The 21,048-nt window shown below is 41.3% G+C and overlaps 1 protein-coding gene across 15 annotated transcripts; it reads right to left on the reverse strand.

The window, feature by feature from the left end:
* Nucleotides 1-349: 349 nt before the first annotated feature.
* NFYA (nuclear transcription factor Y subunit alpha) lies at nt 350-20,995 on the reverse strand. Of its 15 annotated transcripts, none has more exons than XM_048826749.2 (10): nt 20,853-20,995; nt 16,397-16,516; nt 14,496-14,579; nt 12,054-12,200; nt 9,475-9,606; nt 8,548-8,653; nt 7,512-7,678; nt 6,046-6,219; nt 5,534-5,626; nt 350-3,892 (listed from the first exon to the last, which is right to left on the reverse strand). In XM_048826749.2, exons 2-10 carry the CDS (start codon nt 16,469-16,471, stop codon nt 3,839-3,841), a joined length of 1,032 nt encoding a protein of 343 aa, XP_048682706.1. In that variant the 5' UTR covers nt 16,472-16,516; nt 20,853-20,995; the 3' UTR covers nt 350-3,838. The 15 variants fall into 15 exon arrangements, with proteins under 15 accessions (XP_048682706.1, XP_048682702.1, XP_048682708.1 ...); XM_048826745.2 differs by having other exon boundaries at nt 14,496-14,582; XM_048826751.2 differs by lacking the exon at nt 20,853-20,995 and adding an exon at nt 19,708-20,610 and having other exon boundaries at nt 7,512-7,672; nt 14,496-14,582.
* Between the last annotated feature and the right edge of the window lie 53 nt (nt 20,996-21,048).

Below are 21,048 nucleotides of genomic sequence, written 5' to 3' on the forward strand. Positions count from 1 at the left end.
TCCCAACAGAGACATCCCCCTCAGATCCCCCCCATCCCCCCCACCAGCAAAAAAAAAAATCAATCAAACAAGACCTTACAGGCACAGTCCAATTGTCCTCCATGGCTGCAGGCCATGCTACAGGGAGACTGGCTGCCTGAAGCTGCGGTCACTCACAGCTTGCTCACTGGTCCCTGGGGTAGTCTGGCCTTCATCAACATTGCATGCCACCTGTTTATAGATGCTGTGAACAGGGCCAGAACTTTTTTGGGGATGTGCGGTGCAGAGGAAAGGGTAAAAATCATCCCAACTGCACCACAACCACTCAGAAAAGTTTAAAGAGATAAGAAAGAAAGCAAAAACCAGGAGCTCAGAGTTTATAAATTTTTTATTCGCTGGATAGTGTACACAGTACTTACAGTTGCATCTATTAAAGACAAAATACACTTGAAAAAATGCATCATATAAAAAAAATTATAAACTTTTGAACTATTTACAAACGTTGCCTTACGTTACACAAATCTCAATACCTCCCGCCCACCCATTCACAAAGTAAGAAACTGACTTTTTTTTTTTTTTAACATGCAAAAGCCTTTGAAACTACTTAGCCTCACTTAGGGATCATTTCCCACACCCCATTCTACACTTGTATAAAACTGGTTTTGATAGGTTCAATGCTCCAATACTTTAGGGGTCAACTCACCAAGCATCAAGTTCGCCTCATACCCATCATTATTTCTTATATCCTGATCTGTCCTACTGTACTGTGCCCCCAATCTGGAATTTATGTCCAAATCTAGCCAATACACAAGCTAGAGTGCTCACATTCACTTACTACAGGCTTTTATCTCACAGCATCTCCAGTTTTATAATTTATTTGTAAAAAGAGCTTGGAATCTTTTTGTAACATGGTGCTGAGATCTTCAATCTCACTGAGCAAACAAAGGCCTTCAGAAATGTGTCACTGAATACGGGAAAACCAAAACAAAGAAAAAGTATGACACAAACACCCAGGCTTTCACACCACTGTATAAAAACTTACCTACAAGAAATCTATGTAGCACAAATGCATAGGTCTTTATAAACCTTCTACAACTATGGCTCAGAGAATTTATTGGGGGGGGGGTTATCTGGAAGAAGTTCTAGATGTTTTGTGAAGAGTTGTATAAATTCTTAAAGAAAAAAACACTGGGGCTAATTACGCAGATACAGATATCAGACCAACAACCTCCATTCCCCTAACTTCCCAACTTTCAGAGAAGATTCTCTGGGATAGAAACTGGTAGTAAAATGAAAGCAGAAAGACTGAGAGGCTTCCTTAATCCAGAAAGGAACTACTCTTCCCACCACCCAGCGTGCATCGATAACCCAGACTGACAAAATGTACAAATGCCCTTAAAAAGTATTTACAATAATGTGTTCATTCAAACAAAGCAAAATATTTACTGTTCCTTCGTTAGGAAAGAGTTTGATATTTCCTGAAATAGGGGACATGACAAAAAATGTTAAGCAAGGGTTTCATGGTAGCCAAGTGAAGAAGAAAAAAAAAGCACCATACTCTAATTGGCCAAAATATTTTAAGACAGAGCAACCAACCAGAGATGCCAACGATGTAAGGGGCAAACTAATGCTTTTTGAATAATAAAATGAAAATGCAAAAAGTAAGTAACAAATACAACCTAAGACAAAATACAAAAATAATGTATTCCTTTATTTGCATGTCATGAATTGAAACTAGGGTTCCATGTCATCCCTTAACTGTGTACAAAACCAACAAACTACAACACAGCTCCTTGCAAATTTTAGTTCGTGTCAACCATGGGGGTGGGGAACATTGAACTAGGCAGGAAAGATTATCATCTTTAATTACAAAATATAGTCTACATGCCAAAAGACAAATCCCAATGTAGCAATTCCCTTCCTGTATTTTTACTGGCTGAAATTTGGGAACCTTCCTAGGTGGCTGGCCCAAGAACTCCAGTTCTCTTGGCATCTGGTCAAGCAGTCTCTCCCCTCCAGGCTGACTGCTGACAAACTGAAATACATCATTTCCCCCTTTTCTGTTTATCTCTTTGATGCTCTCCCACCTGTTTTTACTATTTTAGGTTTAGTATCCTTTTATCCAAAGGAAAGGGGTCTTCTGGTGGCATTGTTCACCCATCCCTCTCCTCTGTTTGCCACCCGATTTTCTTCCTCCAGTTTACACAACTAAATTGTTACTTTGAGTGTTCCTCCTGTCACAATTTGAGGAGATGGTATATGGCATATTCTCCAAACAACTGTGCTTGCTCTGCTACCTTAAGACAGACTCCCCTGAAATTTACCTAGCCTTTCCAAATCTCCTTCTTCACTACTTCACCCATGAAGACTCTCCTCTCCACTGCTTTCATCATTCAGACTCACCCATCACACTTAATTCTGGTGACCCAATACAGTCTTAAGATTTAAAACACAGAGCACCGTAGATGTGTAAAGGGAATCAGCTTAAGTGCGGATGAAGTAGGGGTGAAAATAGGCAGCTAAATTTAATCTGCTAGAAGGCTATAGAAACCTCAGATCCCATTGCCAAATTTCAAAGCCAGGATGATGGACCAAGTTCAAAATCCAAGAGTGGCTAATCACAAAGGTATTCAACAGATGCCCATATAAAGAAGTCACAAAAAAGGGATTCTACTTAAAAAAAAGCAAAGATTCCTCCTTCATTCTCTAAGTGCCATGTTTATAAAAGAGGACATTTCATAAAAAGCCTGAAGGGATCGACAACATTTACCCTCACTGCATAAATAGTCTTTGAGCTAGACCAGAATGCACCAAATTGAGCTGGCCTCTGCTCCAGTTGTGATGGAGCCATCCTTCGCCCTGAATAAGGTCAAAGCACCATACAGAACCATCTGCAATTTAAAACACACTCAAACAGCCACAGTGGGAGACAGTCAATCCCTCCATTCTGAGGTTCCAGATTTCATCTCTTGGAGTAACCAAGTTCTGCACTGGCAGAGTAAAAACCAACATTGAACTTCTTTTAGAAGAGAATCTCAAACTTTTTTTTAATCATTTTTATCCCAGGAGCTGGATTTCTCCTTTCAAGGCATCCATTGCTAGCAACATGCCACCAGCGCCAAGGTTGTTTTCCCTACTTAGCTCTGAGTCAATGATCCACTCCCATCTTACTCCTTGGAACAGATATACAATATTTCAATTCTTGTAAAGGTCTTGCAATATTCACAACAACTTGACAAGATGGCTGAACTTTTCCCAGAAAAGAGCTTGCTGTTTACTTTTACAGGATGGCGCTTAGAGAACCTCTTTCTGTTCTGTTACACAGTTCCAGAAGGGCAAATGCAACTACAAGTGAACAGTTCAGCTGTCAGTAAATGAAGTCCAAAGCTGAGGAGTGGATATAAACAACAAATCTCCACTGGGAAAACAAAGCACTGTGGTGTAGCCATGTTAGCTCTGGTTGCTACAAACTGGATTACTCCTCTGCCGAAGGGCCATGGATCTCTATGGTCTCAGTTAGCCCTGCTTCAGCATGCCAGACTTATTGCTAAGCACTGTGTCAGTTGGCCAACCTTAATTCAAGAAATGTAAAAGGCATGAGTTGTCAGACTTTCAAACCCCTGCGTTGAATTACATGGGTATACCAAAAAGGTCCCTATAATTTCTATTTGCGGAGTCCACTGCAGTTAAAATCCCAAACAAACCACTTACTGGAAAGGTGGTTTTTGTTGTATAGAAAAGGGTAGGCTAAGATATGGTGATTGTCCCATTGGAAGGTTTGCTTGATACACTGGTAAGATAGGACACACTTGCAGAGGGACAGGAAACTTGCTCGGTTACTTTTTCCTTCAGACAGTGGTTAGGATACTCTGATCATCTGTGTCATTGCTTCTTCATTTGCCTGAGTTGGATCCTGTAGATACAAAAGACAAACAATACTGTGACCCTAAAGTATTTTCCTTACAGCAAAGTACTTCTACTACAGCAGCCAATCCTCGAGGGCAAGTATCTCCCTTTGTCCAAAAGAAAAAAATATATATGAAGAGTTACTGAGCCAGAAACTCAGCTTAGTATAAATCACTGACTTCAGCGGAGCTAACCCAGTTTACACCAGCTGAGGTGCGGGTTCATAAAACCTACAGGTTAAGAAACTAACTCTGCAAGACTCTTCCAGTCAAACAGCACATCTCCGGTAGTAAATGCAAGACTGCATGATTGGGAAAAGATAAGTAACCTTAGACAACAAAAGTAGCTTTGCCAAACAACCTTTTATTGCCATAGTTAGACAGGTGTGAGACCTGCCAAAATCTCCAATATTCAAAGCCAAGTGATACTGTACCTTCAAGCGGCTTTAGAAAGCCGTTGAACGCAAATGAAGCATGCAGTTAGAACAGTGATTTTCAAACTTTTTCCATTTGTGGACCCCTAAAAAATGTCAAATGGAGGTGCAGAACCCTTTGGAAATCTTAGACAGTCTGTGGACCCCCAGGGGTCCATGGACCACAGGTTGAAATCCACTGAGTTAGAATGTGGGATTCTAATTCAGAGGAAACAGTGAAGTTTTAGGTCCTGGGAGTAAAGAGATATTCCTTAAGGAAGGAGAGCCTTAAGTTAACAGCTTAAATCGCGTCTCCCCTTCTCCCTTAAGGAGTAATATCTACATCCCTTTAAGTTTAAAGTGTTGACAGCATTACTCATTCCATCCCCAGAAAATTAATCCTCTCTCTACTACAGACATTTTCCTCACATTTTCAAGGGACACTAGGATAGAAGAGGCATAAATTTACAGATGACAAGAACATTGTATCACACATCATAGAGAATTATGACTTTTAAACAGTACATTCCAGACTACAGTACTAAATTAGATGAATTTCAAGCAAACCAGCTCTGTTCTTTGACAACAGCTCACAACTCAAGCCAATCATGTACGAGACATGGTTGGGAAGGAGTTGGTATGTACTAAAGAGGTATCTTATCCCTAAAGAGAATGGATCTCTTAGATTAAAGATACGCTGCTACCTTGATGCTGTAAAAGGCAACGGTGCTTTCTATTTTCTACCCTATTATATTCACTTTTCTGAAAGCCTCTCCTGCTCCTTTCACTTCATTTAAAACAAGTGTGAAATATTAAAGCTGTAATTTTAAAAATAAAAAGAGCCGAACATGCCCACTTCTGAATTTCACACTGCGTGCTCCTTGACTTTCATCCATCTTTCACTACCCTCTTGAGGCAGCTGACAAAAGGAGCAGCCGACTGCATCTTTCTGTACCGGCAAACAAATACAGCTATTACACTTCTCTCCATTTATAAAACAAACTTGAATACAGGTTTATATTAAGATTACTATGGCCTAGCTACTGAGGACCTGTTCTATACAGTAAGTGAGATAGGAGACTTTCCACATAAAGCCTGAAATGCGGATTGGGGAAAGAGGACAAAGGCCATGGGCTTAGCCCAACAAGGTCAGGAAAGCAGCAGAGGGCTACTCGGAAGGCATGTGCAAATTTCAGCCATACAAAGAACATAGCTGGAAGCAAAGGTTTTTCTCACCTGCATATCCTTTTCCTTCGGTGAGAAAAAACGCCCACCTTCTCCCCGTTTCCTAGCCATGGCATGACGATGTCTAGACTCATGCAAGTATTTCTGCAACAATAAAAAAAAATAGCCAGGAACCATTCAATGCTTTCTAGCTCAGTATTATTACTGCAGCTGAGCACTCAGAACCAGGTCCTTCTAATGAAAAACGAAGTGCCTTTGAGGAAAGTCAGTGTACTCGCCAGTTACAATACAACCACATATACTTTCAACAATTAAGAGCCAAGGAAGTAAATAGGATTGCAACACATGGACTCAGAAATGGCTCTGATGCCTGTCAAAGACAAAATGTGACGAGGAATACCCATCAGTGAGACAGACATATGTATGTTGCACAAGGCAGGAAGAAGTCTATTAGAATCAACTCCAATGTTCTCCATATCACCCAAAATGTCTTCTATACCCTTATAGTGCAATGTCATTCCTCCACACTGTGTCTAAAAAGTAACCTTGGATTATATACTCACCCTCCTCTCTTTGGGGATTTTCCCCTCAGCTTCCAGCTTGGCTCGTGCCTGCCTCCTCTTCAGGATTCGATGGTACTGCTTGGCATTTACATAGAGAGGCTCCTCTTCAAGCATCTCTGCCCCTGGCAATGGAATCCTCTGAATAGCTGGTACTGATCCAGCCCCTGGTACCATCTGTGTAAAGAAGAACACTCTCATATGCATACAGTTCACAGCAGAAGCTACATACACAAAAGGAGATACGATCAGTCCAAAAATATTAATGTAGAAGTAACTGAAAAGATGCATGGTCTTAAAAACAATTGTGTCTGCTCCAAAGTGACGGAGTATCAAGCCAACTGCACACCACTCAACAAACTGTCAGTTACACATTGCCAATGTTTCTGATATTTTGTTGTTTGTATAAAAAGCTAAATGTAAATAAATATTACTGTGTAAAGTTTCTCTAAACAAATGTTCACTTTTGTACTGATTGTTTTGTACCTGACATTTACATGACAACGATATGAAAACCTGTTCAGATTCCTACATAACCAGATTTTTTTTTAAGAAAGCTGCACGTCGTTTTCCTGTACAACGTAATGTATTATACTCATCTCTTCTATTTGTATTTTATTAGTGTATGTTCTACTTGTTTAACTATTTCTGTATGTTTATTAAACAAGTGCTACTTATAAAATGTCTGCTGCCATCTAATGGAGCTGAACAGTAAAACACAAGCCAAGAGGGAATCTCAGCACAAATGCAGTAATAGCATGAGCAGAACAAAGCACTTATTTACCAGAAAAAAACATCTATGGGATACTGAAGAATAGCATGTTTTTGCTTGAACTCTTCAAATTCGTATGCATCTCTAATAAAAGTTCCTTTATATTAAAATTTTGAACTTCTTTGAATTCAATAATAAAATTATAGGGGAGAGGAAGCATGATCTATGTAATAACTCCCCACAGAAATTAAATCCGGGATGGTTCTACAGCTAGATGAGTAAGGCGGCCAACTTCTAGGGGACCCCATACCTCGTGTGCGTGCGTGCTATGTTCTGATTGGCTGGCTGGTGGGTTTTTTTTTGGTTTGGCTTTGGGCTTTCGGGTTTTTTTTGTTCAGCCACTCAGGCTGGTGGGCGCAATGAAAATGTTTTCTGCCCTGGCCAGCAAAATGGCTAGGACTACTCCTAGATTAAACATTACAATCTATTTATTCCAGTTTTTTAAAAAAGGGAGAGTTATCAGAAGAGGAAACATGACCTATGTAATAATTTGCCATACAGATTTAACAGTACAGTTATTTACTCCAATTTTAAATCCTTATTAAGCCAATAGGAAGTCCTAATTACAACTAATTTCTGAGAAGACTGAGCATATTAGGTGAAGCTAACATGAATCTCAAGCCGCAGTTCGAAGACAGAAAACTTTAACCTGTAAAATGACAAAAAAAGTGAAAAAACTTGGAAATTCCATACGTACCATAACCATTCCACCTGAATTGACCACATTTCCAGCAACTGGTAGCGTCACAGTTACAGTCCCTTGCCCACTGCTAGTTGTATTGGTGTTGGCTCCTGCCTGGACAATTTGTGCTCCTGCCAAACTGGCTGCTGGGATGGTGATCATGCCTGTAACAGGGACTGTAACTTTAAGAAAATAAAACACAAAACAAAAACAAAAACACGCACACAGAAAGAACGAAGGGAACACAATTAGTCCCACTTCTATTTTCATTCACTCGCTCTTGCATAACGTACAAGAGGATGGCAAAAAAATGTTACAAGCAAACTACTAACCAAATCCCATCATCTGTCCTTAATATACAAATGCACTCAACTTTTCAACATGTTTATTTGTCACATACATTGGAGTCACAGCCCAAATGTGAAGCCATTTCTCTGCAAGCTCAAAAAGGAAATGTAGATGCTTGCACTCTCCTAACAATTTGTCAGGAACCCAAAGCTCACATTCTATTTAAACATTAAACCTGCAAGTGAAGAACTGAGTCTTATTCCATAATCCCATTTGCACTTTCCACACCAAAGAGCTTTACATTTATATTTGCAGATTCCTAGTAACCAGCCCTGCAAAGGGCTGGGGAGGGGAGGATTAATTTATCTGCTTCACTGTGGTCTGGGAAAAAGGATTTCTGTAGCTATTTAAAAAGATAGCTCTACAAATGTGAATCTATATGGTCAATGTGAAAAAAAATCTCCTGCACTTATTTGTACATTTCAAACTCTTTGCATCACAGCTGGTACAACACATTCTGTTACCAGCAATATAAGGCACATCAGAAAAAAAAATCTTACTGATGTCAAGAGTAGTAAAAACCTACAATTCCAACTCTAAAGACAGATAGAAGGAAGAGGAACAAAAACTTTTGCTCTTCCAATCGTCACGGTGCTTCTCAACACTAAGCAGCCAAGAAGAAATGAAATGGTATGCGTCTCTCTGGAAACTTTCAACTGTAACTTAAGAGAATGTGCCGCCCTTTATAAGCCAAAGTTCACACCTTGTTGAAGAATAGTTCCATCAGCATTAACAGGCTGATAGACAATGGTCTGGCCTTCTGCTGTCTGTGCCACCTGCTGCCCTTGAACTGCTATCTGCTGCTGGGTCTAAATGGAACAAAGATCATCACAAATTACAAAATGCTGAGAAGTTAAAGATTTCCATCCCTGTTAATATCCATATTGAACCCGAAAACGTGAGTCTCCTTTGATTTTATTACGAATACTCAGAATAGAACTGTGTATTTACACGCCAATTTCAACTGAAGAGTAAAAGATACTTAAAATATATACAAAACTTGTACTTAAATTTGTTGTAAGGAACAAGAGAAATGGGGGACTAAATTAACTGATCAAATCCGTAGATGCATCAAGAACTTCTTGTGATATTATTGTGTAATAGTAGTAGCAACCGCAAGTTTTTCAAAAGTTCACAAGAGACATCACAGAGTTTTAAAAGGGCAGTTCTAGATACACAAATATTTTTAATACTCGGAGTATTTTTTTTTTTTTTTTAAAAAAAGATCTATGTCTCATATTTCATGATCAACATGTTAAACGGATACTCAAGTAACAGTAACAAAAAAACCCTGTTCCTAAATAAAAAAGATTTCACAAAAGTCAAATGTAACTATAACTTTTGAAAATTTTTTGGGGTGAGGAATGTTAAATTCAACAGTACTTTTCATTTTACACATTCCCATTCAGGAAATCCCAAATCAATAATGTACAAATAAGAACCAGTTGGTGAAACTAAGTGACAAATACGGTTATTCTGTCCCAGCAAAGCGATTTGCAAAAAAGAAAATAGCATAAAAGGTGAATTTACTTATTTATTTCAATATCAGATGGTTCTGGAAACTAACTTTCTAACATTTTCTCCCTTATTGAGGGCCCATTACAAATCCTTTTCATGCTGGTGCAGTTACCTGTGTCTGGCCAGCAGTAACTGCAGTCTGTGGCTGCTGAATAATGATCTGCTGGGTCTGGCCCTGTTGACCCTGCACCTGCACAGCCTGCCCACCTTGAATCTGAATCTGACCTGGCTGGACCAACTGAATCTGTGGAAGGAAGAGTCAGAAAGGAACATTAACTAAACCTGTTCGTTTTTTCCCTTTGGCCTCAGCATTATCAAATCATCTTCCAATAGTCATCTACTGCAGCCATTGGGGAAAAACCCCACTAACTTTCCTCTTTTAATGGAGAGGGTTTGTTTTAATTTATTCCTGCCCTGTGACATAGTAATCACTAATGCAAGGGAGGATAAGACTAAGCCAAAAGAAGCAAATATACATGCTCATGTCATCATGCCCTGTCAGCTCTCCCCTGTTTACTAAATACGGCATAATCAGAGAGAGAAATACACTAGCTTTGAGCATGAGACTAGGGATAATACTTACCTAAATCACAGGAGGAATGGGACTTTATGGGTTTATTAAGATAGCTGTAAAGTATTACAAGTGCTAATTATCAAGCACATAAAAGTAGCCTGGTATTTACAAAAGTGTAAGACTAACCTTGCAGAGAAGAGATACTTTCCACCCCTCTTGGTGCACCTCTCAGGATAAACTGGAATACCGTCAGCCCCCATTGCTGAAAATCCCAATTACACACTTTCTTCAAATATATAGGCTGTATAGAGTATGTTACACTGAGGAATGGTAAGTGTTTTCCTAATAAATAGTGCCTTTCAGCCAAGTATACTGAAGTATTTCACTAAAAGTGAAGTCACTAAATAACCTCATCAACACAGCAAGTTAGTGGCATGGCACAGACAAAAATTCTGCAATGTCAGACTCACAACCCCCATGCTCTAACCACCAGACCACACAAACAGAGGAACATCTTTTGCATGAGTTGCTTAACTTTTCCACCCTTTGTTTTTGAGGAACACTTACCGAGGCCGTGCCTAAAACCAAATGATAGTTCTATCCAAACGTGTATTACTGAAAAATAATCCTATCCCACCAAGTACTATTACTCTCTGTGAAGCCAGAGGTTTTAAATTCTCCTCCAGCCTTCATACATCGGAATAACTGAACTTCATGTTAGTCCTGAAGCATTTTCAAGGAATTCTATATTTTTATGGGACAAGCACATGAGTAGGCATGGAACTGCTGTGTGTTACAGCTGCCAAGAACCAGAAAATGCTCTGGCTGCATTTCAGGGGACTGTGCTGAGTATATTTGTAGCACCCATTGGAAATATACTTGAAATAGAGAAGAAGCTTCACTTTTAATATTTGATTGTGACACAGAGCCTCATGGGGGACAGCTGACAAAGAGTTCACTGTTATGTAACAGCAATTCCTAACACGACTGACAAATGCACTTACACCTAGCACCTGCTTTCATAGTATTTATCCATAAAGAATGGCATGCGAGGTCTCTAATAAAACGTTTATGTCATACTGATCCTCATAATCATTGCATGACATATGTACGAATGATATTTAAGGAGTTGTGTATACACATTGAAAATATGTTTTGAAGTCTGTCACTGACCAAAGAGAAAAATAGGTTTCTTCAAGAAAGGAGGTAAGAGTATATTTCTCTGTCAGATATAAATTAACCACTGGAAGCCAACACAATGGAAACTCCTTTTAGATATGAAGTCAACAGGAACACAAGACACTGGAGACAGAACCGCAGGGGGCTGTCCTGTCTCTAGGAGCAAACAATGAACTTTGGGGCAGACAAGGGAAGGCAAAAAGACTATCTTGCACCTGGGGAAGTATACAGCCAGTGCATCTACATTCATGAAAACGGGATCTCAACCAGGCTTGGTTGAAATGCTGCAGAAAACATCTGGGGTGAGAAACTTCCTTAGACAGAACCTTAGCTTGCTAAATTAAGTTTAATCTCTAGGAAGTGAGTGATGACTTGGTTTTATACGTAACTGGTTTCCATGATGTTTACTTACTATCTCTTAAAATTTAATCCTTGATAATAAATTCATGTACTGTCATCACTATAAATACAAAATATAACTCCATGCTGTAGTATTATACAAAGAGCTGACACTGGGTCGAATCATTCAAGCCATACACAGTTGCCTTTGGGGGACAGCTTACCTGGAACTACTATCAGGGTTCAGTCAATAAGGGGCTGCACACTACAAGGGGAACACTTCAAAGTGGCTCAGAGATTGGGGTGCACCTATTATTAACCTGCATGGCAAAGTAAGGGCTGGCATAGCCCTGTGGAAAATATTTAGAGGCTAACAGACTGGAGGCTTCAGGTAGTTGGCACAAGTTAAGCACATTCAATTCTTCCTCTCGCTAGAGAGAGGCAGATGTAACAAGGAGACTCTCAGTCCTGGGCACCTCAAAAACTGTCACAGTGGTTCATACAATGCTCACTGGGGCAGATCCTCAGCTGGTATAAATTGTCACGGTTCCCTTGACTTCAAAGAAGCAATGACAATTTACACTAGCTTATGATCTTCCCTGTGACAGCCATAGTTCATTCCTTGACCATTATGATTAATGAAATTAGAGTATACTGACCTGCTGCAATCCTTGCGATCCGGAAACTGGGACTTGCATGATGGTCTGGCCCTGACCCCCGGGCACAGCTTGCACCATGATCGGCTGGCCGGTTGATGTGATCAGCTGACCTCCACTTACTTGTACCATTAATGGCTGACCCTGGACCTAGAGAAGGAACAAACAAACAAAACAATGAAACAAAGTCAGATGACAAAAAAAACCTTAAGTGAAACTGATAAATAAAGGGCTAAATGTTTATTTATTTCAGTGGAAGGGCCATGAGAACTAAATAATAGTCTCTAAATTGTTTTTATGCACAACTTCCAACAACCAAAATTTCTAAGTGTCTCCATCTTGTGTTGCAGAATTTAGTAAGTTGTCCTTTTCTGCTACTGCCTAATCAAAAACCACAAAGTCCAGATACAATAAAGCATGTACAATATTTATATATTCATCTGGCTAAATTGTGCCTACACTAATATAGACAGCCTGAGAACTGGAACCTTTCAAAAAAGAGCTCACAATCCACAATAAGTTTTTGTATTTCATTAAGATGATGCAGATGAGTAAAGGCTCCAATATAAAGCTACCTTGGCAGGTGGGGTTCAAGAAATTACATTCTCATTGCATCTTAATTTCCAGATGGATATAGCATACAATGTTCTTGGAGCATCTTCTTGTGATCATAAAGGGAAGTTGTACTTGTACCAGCAGGAAGTATGGCTCAGAAAGGAAGAGTGGATGAAAACGTGAACCAACAAGTCTTGGACTGGTGAAGGTTTCTAGATCAGACATAATGGCCCTTACAAATATTCTTTGGGAAGAGGCCTTGGGGAGAAAGGAAGGCAACGGAAAACTCCATTCAGCTATATTTATCTAGCAAGGAAGAAAAGCCATCTCCCCAAAAATATGCCAGATGAAGAGCTGAATAAAAGCCACATCTTTAGGTCTTAAGCTTGGAGTGGGAGGCAATGGACAACAGGATTATTCTTCACTGCACTTAACATATTTCGTAGTGGGGAAGAAAAAGCCTAATAGAGCAACCACTGAACTCTAATTTCAGTTAACATGGAAACTTCAAGGGCTTTCAAAGGCCAATGACCATCACCTCTGACTTCTACCTCCAGATCTCTCTTTTTTGACACTTCTATCCCCCAGCTTTCAACTAATTACAGTGCAGGAGACCAATCTGTGACTGAATCATCATCAGTAAAAAAAATTTCAGAATTTATGAAACTATCTAAAATAATAAGGTCCCTTAAAGGAAAGAGCTCCACTTTCTATATGCTGAAATGCATTAGCGGCTTATACAATGACACACCCATCAGCAACCCTAGGTATGTATCAGCAGTCAAGCTCCCAAATAGGATATCCTGGTTTCATTAAGTCATCTGATAGTCCTACTACTCAGTCTCTTCCACCCACTGTTCCCAACATATAAAAAAACACTTTCAATAATGAGAAGTGAACAGTATGCATTACAATATAGTGAAAGAGATGCAAGCATGCATACATCAGCCACAAAGCAGCAAAAAGTAATTAGCAGATATGCTTAAATTGAAATAAAATGATATCATCAATCCAGGATTTTTGTTAATGTATTTTTAAAAACGCAAGCGAAAAAGGAGAGATGAAAAGCAAAACTTTTCCACAATAGGACTGTGATACAATTGAGCTTCAAGAAAGCCAATTCTACCAGCTCACCCTCTTTCACATTTTAGCTCACATCAGGAAACCACTGCATATACTTCATTATTCGCAGGACTATTCTGACCATCCAGAACATTTTTTCTCCAAAGAAAAGAGGAAGACCCCCCCTCCTCCACAAAGACCCCCGACATGGGTAGAAAACGCTGTATCAATCTTGTAACATCTACCATCAAGGGGTTTTTCATCCCTTTAAAGACCTGTCACACAAACCAATGAGATGAACCTTGTAAGATGCGGAACATTTCACATGAACAGAAATCAGGGTTTGAAATAACCTGCATCCCTTCTCAACTGGTAGTGGGTTTTGGTAGTAATTAAGATGCAATTTATGGATCTGCTTGCGTTGTCACAGTAGAAATACGTGGTCAGTAATTATCTCAATCCCATAGCAGGCGAGAAAATCCTCAGTTTTCGTTTCTAGTCAGAAAAAAAATTCTCTCTTCAACCCCACTTTGGCTTCTTTCCACAGAGAAGCCACACAAAAAGTCTTCATAATCACACCAGCAGAGAGTTTTCATGAGTGGATCAGGGTTTCGCTGCATGCATTTTAGATCCAACAGACAGCTCTCACCGCTTCATTCCTTTTATTGAATGAAACTGCAGTTGACATATGTCCCAGCTGCTACAGACCAATGACACGGCCACTAATTCTGTCCCTATTTCAAACCCTGGTAGGAACAGAGCATGAGAGACGAGGCGATGGGGAAGTTCATGCAGTGCGCACATAGACACAATTAGAGAGATCACCACTACCTGGAGGGTCTGGACCTGCTGGCCTGAGGCGGTTGCCACCTGGGCCTCTGTCTGCAACTGGACAGCAGTGACGCCACCCTGCTGCTGGGAACAGGAACAGGAACAGCTTGAAACTTAACAACAAGGAAATGCAGAGCTGGAGACAAGAGAGAACCTTACCGATGGGACAGGGAGAACTTAAAGTTCTCATATCACTTGTTCTTGGAACACAGGAACGCTGAACATTCCTTTCCTAAGATAATGTGAGCATACCAGCAAACCCGATGTGGGCTCACTGGCAGGAGTCAGCAACCAACAAAACATAACACAAGTGACACTGTCAAAGTATTTTTCAAAATTTGAAGTCTATATTGTTTTTTAAAAATTATCCCATGTTTATTTAAGTGTTTTCCCTTTAATTGCGCGTATTTGTTATTACAGAAGTGCGGCTGCTGTCAGACCCCGACTCTCAAATAAATGGCTCCAAAGTCCTTTATGCAACAGAAAAGGCACAGCATGGACAGCAGCAAAGTAAGTTTTACATACCCAGCCCATGTGCTTGAGGGGCAATCTGAGGAGAATAGTTTAATCTCTAATGACCCGTCTTATCTCTAACCTCTTAGGAGAGATTCCCAAAAATAATCAGTGCCAATTGCAGTAGTGGTTTGTGAGACATGGACATCCATCCACAGAGAATTAGACTAAGACTGAACCATTCACGTTTTGTTAAAACCAGCATTCAAGGATTCCTTTTCAAAACAACTACCAGTACTACATTAACTTTGAAAACCAATACAAGAAATGAAAACTAGGTCAAGGTTTGGTCATACTGCCTTTTGCAAAGTGTTACAGGGCAAAAGATGACAAATCTTTATAATTACAAAATGTCAATCTACCAATCAAAAAGTGTCTGATTTTAGCCATCTATCAGCATCAGCTACATGGCTCTCAACTTTCCACAATTTATTTTCTTTATAACTTAGTGATGGTCTCTGTAAGGGCCACGCGCTGTTCCCACTGAAGTCAAAGTCAATTTCCACAGTGGAAGTAGGGCCTGGCCTGAAGTGTCTGGTATTTACACTGGTTGACAACCAGCAACAAAGTGCTATTTTAAATTGAAAGCATGACTCATATTGTCTCACTCATGTGCATAGCAGAAACAAACTAAAGAGTTCACTTCCACTGTCCCAAACACAAGCAAATAAGGCTTGAACAACACAGCTAATCCACATAACCAGCTTGAAAATTCATCACAATATGAGGCTAGGTAAAGATAATATTTTAAAAGCATGTTTAACACTTTCATAAAAGCAACTCTACATGCCTGAACATTACTGTACACAAGCCAGAAGTTTGGCGGAATGATTCAGACAGAAACAGTCCAGCAAATGACAGCTTGACCAGTACAAAGCAAAAGACCTTTGTTGCAATTACTTTGTAACCCTGATCTTTCAGTGGGACCAGGAAAACTGATTCACATGAACATGATTGTGAAAGGAAAGCTAGAGAAATTCTCAAAGTTTGCTTGAGACAATCCTATTTCAACCCTTGAAGATAAACACCTGTTTGTGGACATTCAGTGCTCAAATTTACATTTTGTTTCATTTAAGATCTTAAATTTTTATTATTTTTGTTCATGTCAGAATTTAAGGATAAAGTCCCTAATCTAATTCAGCTTTGCATTGTATGTATCAGTTGTTTCTATTATTTTATTTAATATAGATTACAATTGCTAATATTCAAGCACACTCCAATGATACAATGAAACTGCTGAGCAAGGGATAAGACAGTCAACCAGCCATGCATCCAGTCAATCTCACACAGCATCTTGATGCCCCGGTCGAACTGTAGAGAGCATGACACGCCTTGTAACAAATATCAGGACCTCTAGCTCACCCTTTAAGAGAATTTTTCCATACCTGCTGCTGAATCTGTCCAGCTTGCACAACAATCTGTTCTGTGGAACTGTTGCTGTTTGCTGTGTACTGCTCCATAGTGTCTCAGTTCCAATCTTGTACCCAATGCACCTGTCTGGATATCTGACAAGACAATAAAAAATGCATCATTACTGCCCCAATGGCTCAAGATCAGAATCAGTTTACAGCAACTGGAAAACAAGCCATCTAATGACATTTAGATGACACGCCTTAACAGTAAGAACATCATTGTTTCAAGTAAAGGACCTACATTGCGTCATTTTCATTTGTAGTAAGAGACCACATATTTTAATGTGAAAATTACGTATTTTCCTAAAACTCGTGTGTAAAAAGAGGCAGCATCGTCCAACGGCTTGGGAACCAGACTGGGATTCAGGAGAACAGGGTTCTATTCCCAGTTCTGCTGCTGATCTTGGGCAAATTATTCCACCTCTCCCATGCCTCTGTTTCCCCTACTACCATTTGTCTGTCTTGTCAATTTAGATTGTAAACTCTTGGCCAGGGACTGTACCTTACTATTTGTATAGATAGCACTTTGCGCATGGGGAACTCAATCTCATTTGGGTCCTCAATGCACTACCGTAATATACACTAATTATAATTAATAAATAAAACATTGCAGTGCAGAAGAGTTCACTGTAATCATCACCTGACCACCAAGCTACATCTCAAGAATTTCATAGATTTTCAGTTAGAAGATGATGTAACATGAGGGGCTGAAATACCCTGTGCTCTTAGGAATGAACAGTTCTCCCCATTTCTTTTCCTGCTTCTCTTTTAACTTGAAAACAGACTGGTTCTCCCATAGCTTTCCTATTCCTGATCCCTCACTCCAATGCACAGGGGAGAAAATGCTGAAGTAAAACCATTCGTTCCACAGCTCTCTTTATTCTCATCTCCATTTCTTCCTTTCCTAGTTGATTAGCAAATGAAGAATTCTGATCTTCACTTGTAATGAAGCATTTGTTCTACTCTACCATTGAACAAGTCACTACTATCCAGTTTCATAGCCACCCTAAATTTTTCAGCAACTTTAAAAAGAAAAATAAAGGAATTAGATTTGATATCTGCACAGGATTTAGTCACAACACCCACTGACTTCAACTGGCTCCGTAACGTAAGAGACAAGGTGGGTAAAGTAATGTATTTTATTGGACCAACTTCTGTTGGCAAGACAGAGACGCTTTTGAGATACACAGAGCTCTTCTTTAGGTCTGGGAACTTTAGTTAGATTCCAGATCTGAAGAAAAGCTCCATTTAAGCTCAAAAGCTTGTCTCTTTCACTAAACAGAAGTTGGTCCAAGAAAAGATATTAACCCCCCCACCTTGTCTCTCTAATATCCTGGGACTGATACGGCTACACCATGTGTAATGCGAGTCAGTTAACACTGCAACAAAAACTTAAACCATTATAATTCCTGGCCTTTATGTTTATCTTTGCAACTTAAGACACATTAGTTGTTTTGCATTTATCATAAAGACCATTGCAAAAAGGCTTTTTATTGATTTACTCATCTTTCAAAATAGACTGATTACTTCATCTATTTTTGGTTAATACAAAAGAAAACAGCAATGTAATCTAAGATTTAGTTAGCTCAGTCAAATGAATATAATCAACATGCATCAGGCCAACAAAAAAACTATGTGCAGTATGCACCAGACAGACTACATGGTCTAAATGTGGTAACAATTTGCTTATTCCCTCTGCCAAAAGCTTTGTTTGGAATTAAGAAATAACACTAGTCCCTCTGACCAGAGCAAAAATCTGAGTCATAGCACAGAAAGATACAACATTTTGCTGCAACTGTAACTTTATCTGTCCCTGACCCAGTTAGAGAGAAAAGGTGGGTGAGGTAAAATCTTTTAAGGGGCCAACTTCTATTGGTGAAATAGACAAGCTTTCAAAATACTCAGAGATCTTCTTTGGATCAGTAGTGTTTTTCATGGCCCAGCAGAATAAGAGTGAATTTTGGCACGGTTTTCAAAACTAGACATAAATATGGTTGCATTTTAGAAAGCCCAGCGAACACATAGCTGAACACTTTAAAATGAGGACCTAAGTCAGACCACCTCAGGCTGTGTGCTTTTCTGATCTCATGAACTAAGCAGGGCCAGGCTTGATAAGTATCTTGGACAGAAAACTAAGGAAATTCCAGGATATTGCAGGAAGTGGTGGTGGCAACATGACCAGTGGTACGTGACTTCAAAGACCATTTAAACCTGTCTTCTGCTTAAAATGTAATGCTGAAATCCTGATTACGTGGCCAGAAAAAATTCCCATCCCCTTTTGCAAGAGTATAATCATTAATACTGATACTAAAATGAATTTGTAGTTGATTTACTCATCTAGTTACATTCTGCCTACCAAAAGTTTTCCCTCTAGTTTCAACTGCATACAGTATTCTTCACTTCTGTCCTAAATGCTTGTGCAGTATCACATGAAACAGCTCCCACATTCCATCCTTCAAGGTGGTATTTCAGCAGTGAGTGCCTGCCTGTTATATAGCACATAAGCCAAGCACATACTCACAAGAAGTTCCTTGGTTTCCTCTACTCTACAAAGAACCTTTAAGCAGAGACCTATTATACTTTAAGATCCAAATGCCAAGGCCCCTTCTTCTATACCTAAAGTTCTGGGAAATTTCTTCTCAATCCAGCTTTTTTGGGGGTCAGAATAAGAGAAGAGAATGAGGTTTTAGACATGCAGGATCATGACTCAACCAATGGTGGGGACAAAAGATCTACTGAGGAGGGGAAGCAGCAGGGGGGGGAAAAAAAAGACTACTTTTTTTTGTTTTTTAAATACAGCTTATTTATCCATAGACACTCATTTAACATTTTGTTGCCTCATAAGGAACAGAGAGAATTTTCGCAAACCAGAATTAATTTTTAAAAATTAATGATTCTGTATTATGCTGCATGTGCCTCCTTCAAACTGCTGGCCTGACTGGTCACAAATCCTGTATAACTTGAGACTAAGTTATTTTCTACACTAGAAACAGTTTGTTGGTATAACTATACAAGCAGACACTCCTCATGTAGATACAGCGTATACTAGCAAAAGCACACTTTTGCTGGTATAGTTTATATGCCAGTTCCCTGAATGAAATAAGCTATACTGGCAAAAAGTTCTTTTGACAATATAACTGCATCTACACTAGGATGTTTGCCCATATAAAAATGTTGCTTAAAAAGCCCCCCACCACACCTAAGCCACATTACCATACCAGCCAAAGTTTCTAGCCTCAACATGGTTTAAGTGAAATGAAATGAATTGATGAAAGCAATTATACCTCATCCTCTACTTCAGTGAGAGCATACATGACTAATCACATCCACTCTCTCCAAAGTGCATTAGTGAAAGTCAAAGAAAGAATTCAGCCAAAAATAGCAGCTCAGGAGAGTCATCTTGTGTTATTCTGCAGCAATGGAGACGCGGTGGCCAGTTTTCATGATTACCCTCGTACGGAACCTGCAAGTCCGGGTGCGCCTCCAGAGGTTTTCAGTCCAGTTGAGCATTATGTGCCATTTGTCTAGAATGGGCGTTTAACTGTGGTGAGCTGCCGACAGCAGGATTTTCTTAGCCCGCAGAGCGCTCAGCGCTGATGAGGGGAGGGAAAGGGCAAGGGAGCCCCTCTATGGGGCAGAGGGAGACAAACACCTAACTGCTCAGCCCAGCTTTTTTCGCTGCACGGCTGTTCTCCTCGGGGAACGCGGGTCGGGCTGCTCTGTACTGTGGGGTCGGGGATGGGGTGCACGCAGGCTCCTAGCCCCCTGGGGAGACGGGATGCACACAGGGTCGTGCCCCTCATGCTGGCCACAGCTGCACGGGGGAGGGGAAACCCTGGCCGCTCCCCCCGCCCAGGCGCGGGCTGCAGCCGGCTCAGTAGCTCTCCCCCGCGGGGGCACACGCAGCTGGTCTCCGCTGCGCGAGGGGGGAAGGACGGGGGCGGGGGGGCCCGGGCCCTCGCCCACCCCGAGGCCCATGTGCCAGGGAAGCCAGCGGGGACCCGCCAGAGCCCCCTCCCCGGCTCGCCCAGGGCGGGGCCCGCGCAGTGGCGGCTCCCTCCGTGGCGGCCCCTTCTCGCTGCACGGAGCTCCCCGGGGCACAGGGTCCCCAGCCAGGAGACGCCCCAGAGCCGGGCCCCGCTGCGGGCCGGGGCGAGCGCGCCTCCCTCTCCCGCGGGGGCAGAGCCCGGCCGCCGCCTCCAGCCCGGGCGGCGGGCCCCAGGCCCCGCTACCCTCCCCCCACGCCCCGTCCCGGGCCCTCCGCAGGCGGCGCAACCGCCCCAGGCCCAGCAGCCGAGCCCCGTCCCTCCGCTCCCCCAGTGCCCGGCCAGCCGGCCCTGCGAGCGGCCTCCTGACTGGTCACTCGGCCCCGCCAATCCCGGCGCTAGGGCCGGCGCTCGGGGGCTCCATATTGGCTGCTCGCACTCACCGTGCCTCGCTCCCCCGGTTCGGGTCCCGCTCTGATTGGCTCCGCCACCGGCCCCCGAAACCCAATCAGCGCCTCCACTCAGCCTCCGCGCAAAATGGCGCCCAACCCTGAACAAAGAGCGGACGGAACTCAGGGCGCATGCGCCCAATAGTTCCGCCCGTCGCTCCTCGACAGGACACGCCCACCCGGCCCGACC

This window comes from Caretta caretta, chromosome 21 (assembly GCF_965140235.1).
Source record: "Caretta caretta isolate rCarCar2 chromosome 21, rCarCar1.hap1, whole genome shotgun sequence".
Taxonomy (NCBI): domain Eukaryota; kingdom Metazoa; phylum Chordata; order Testudines; family Cheloniidae; genus Caretta; species Caretta caretta.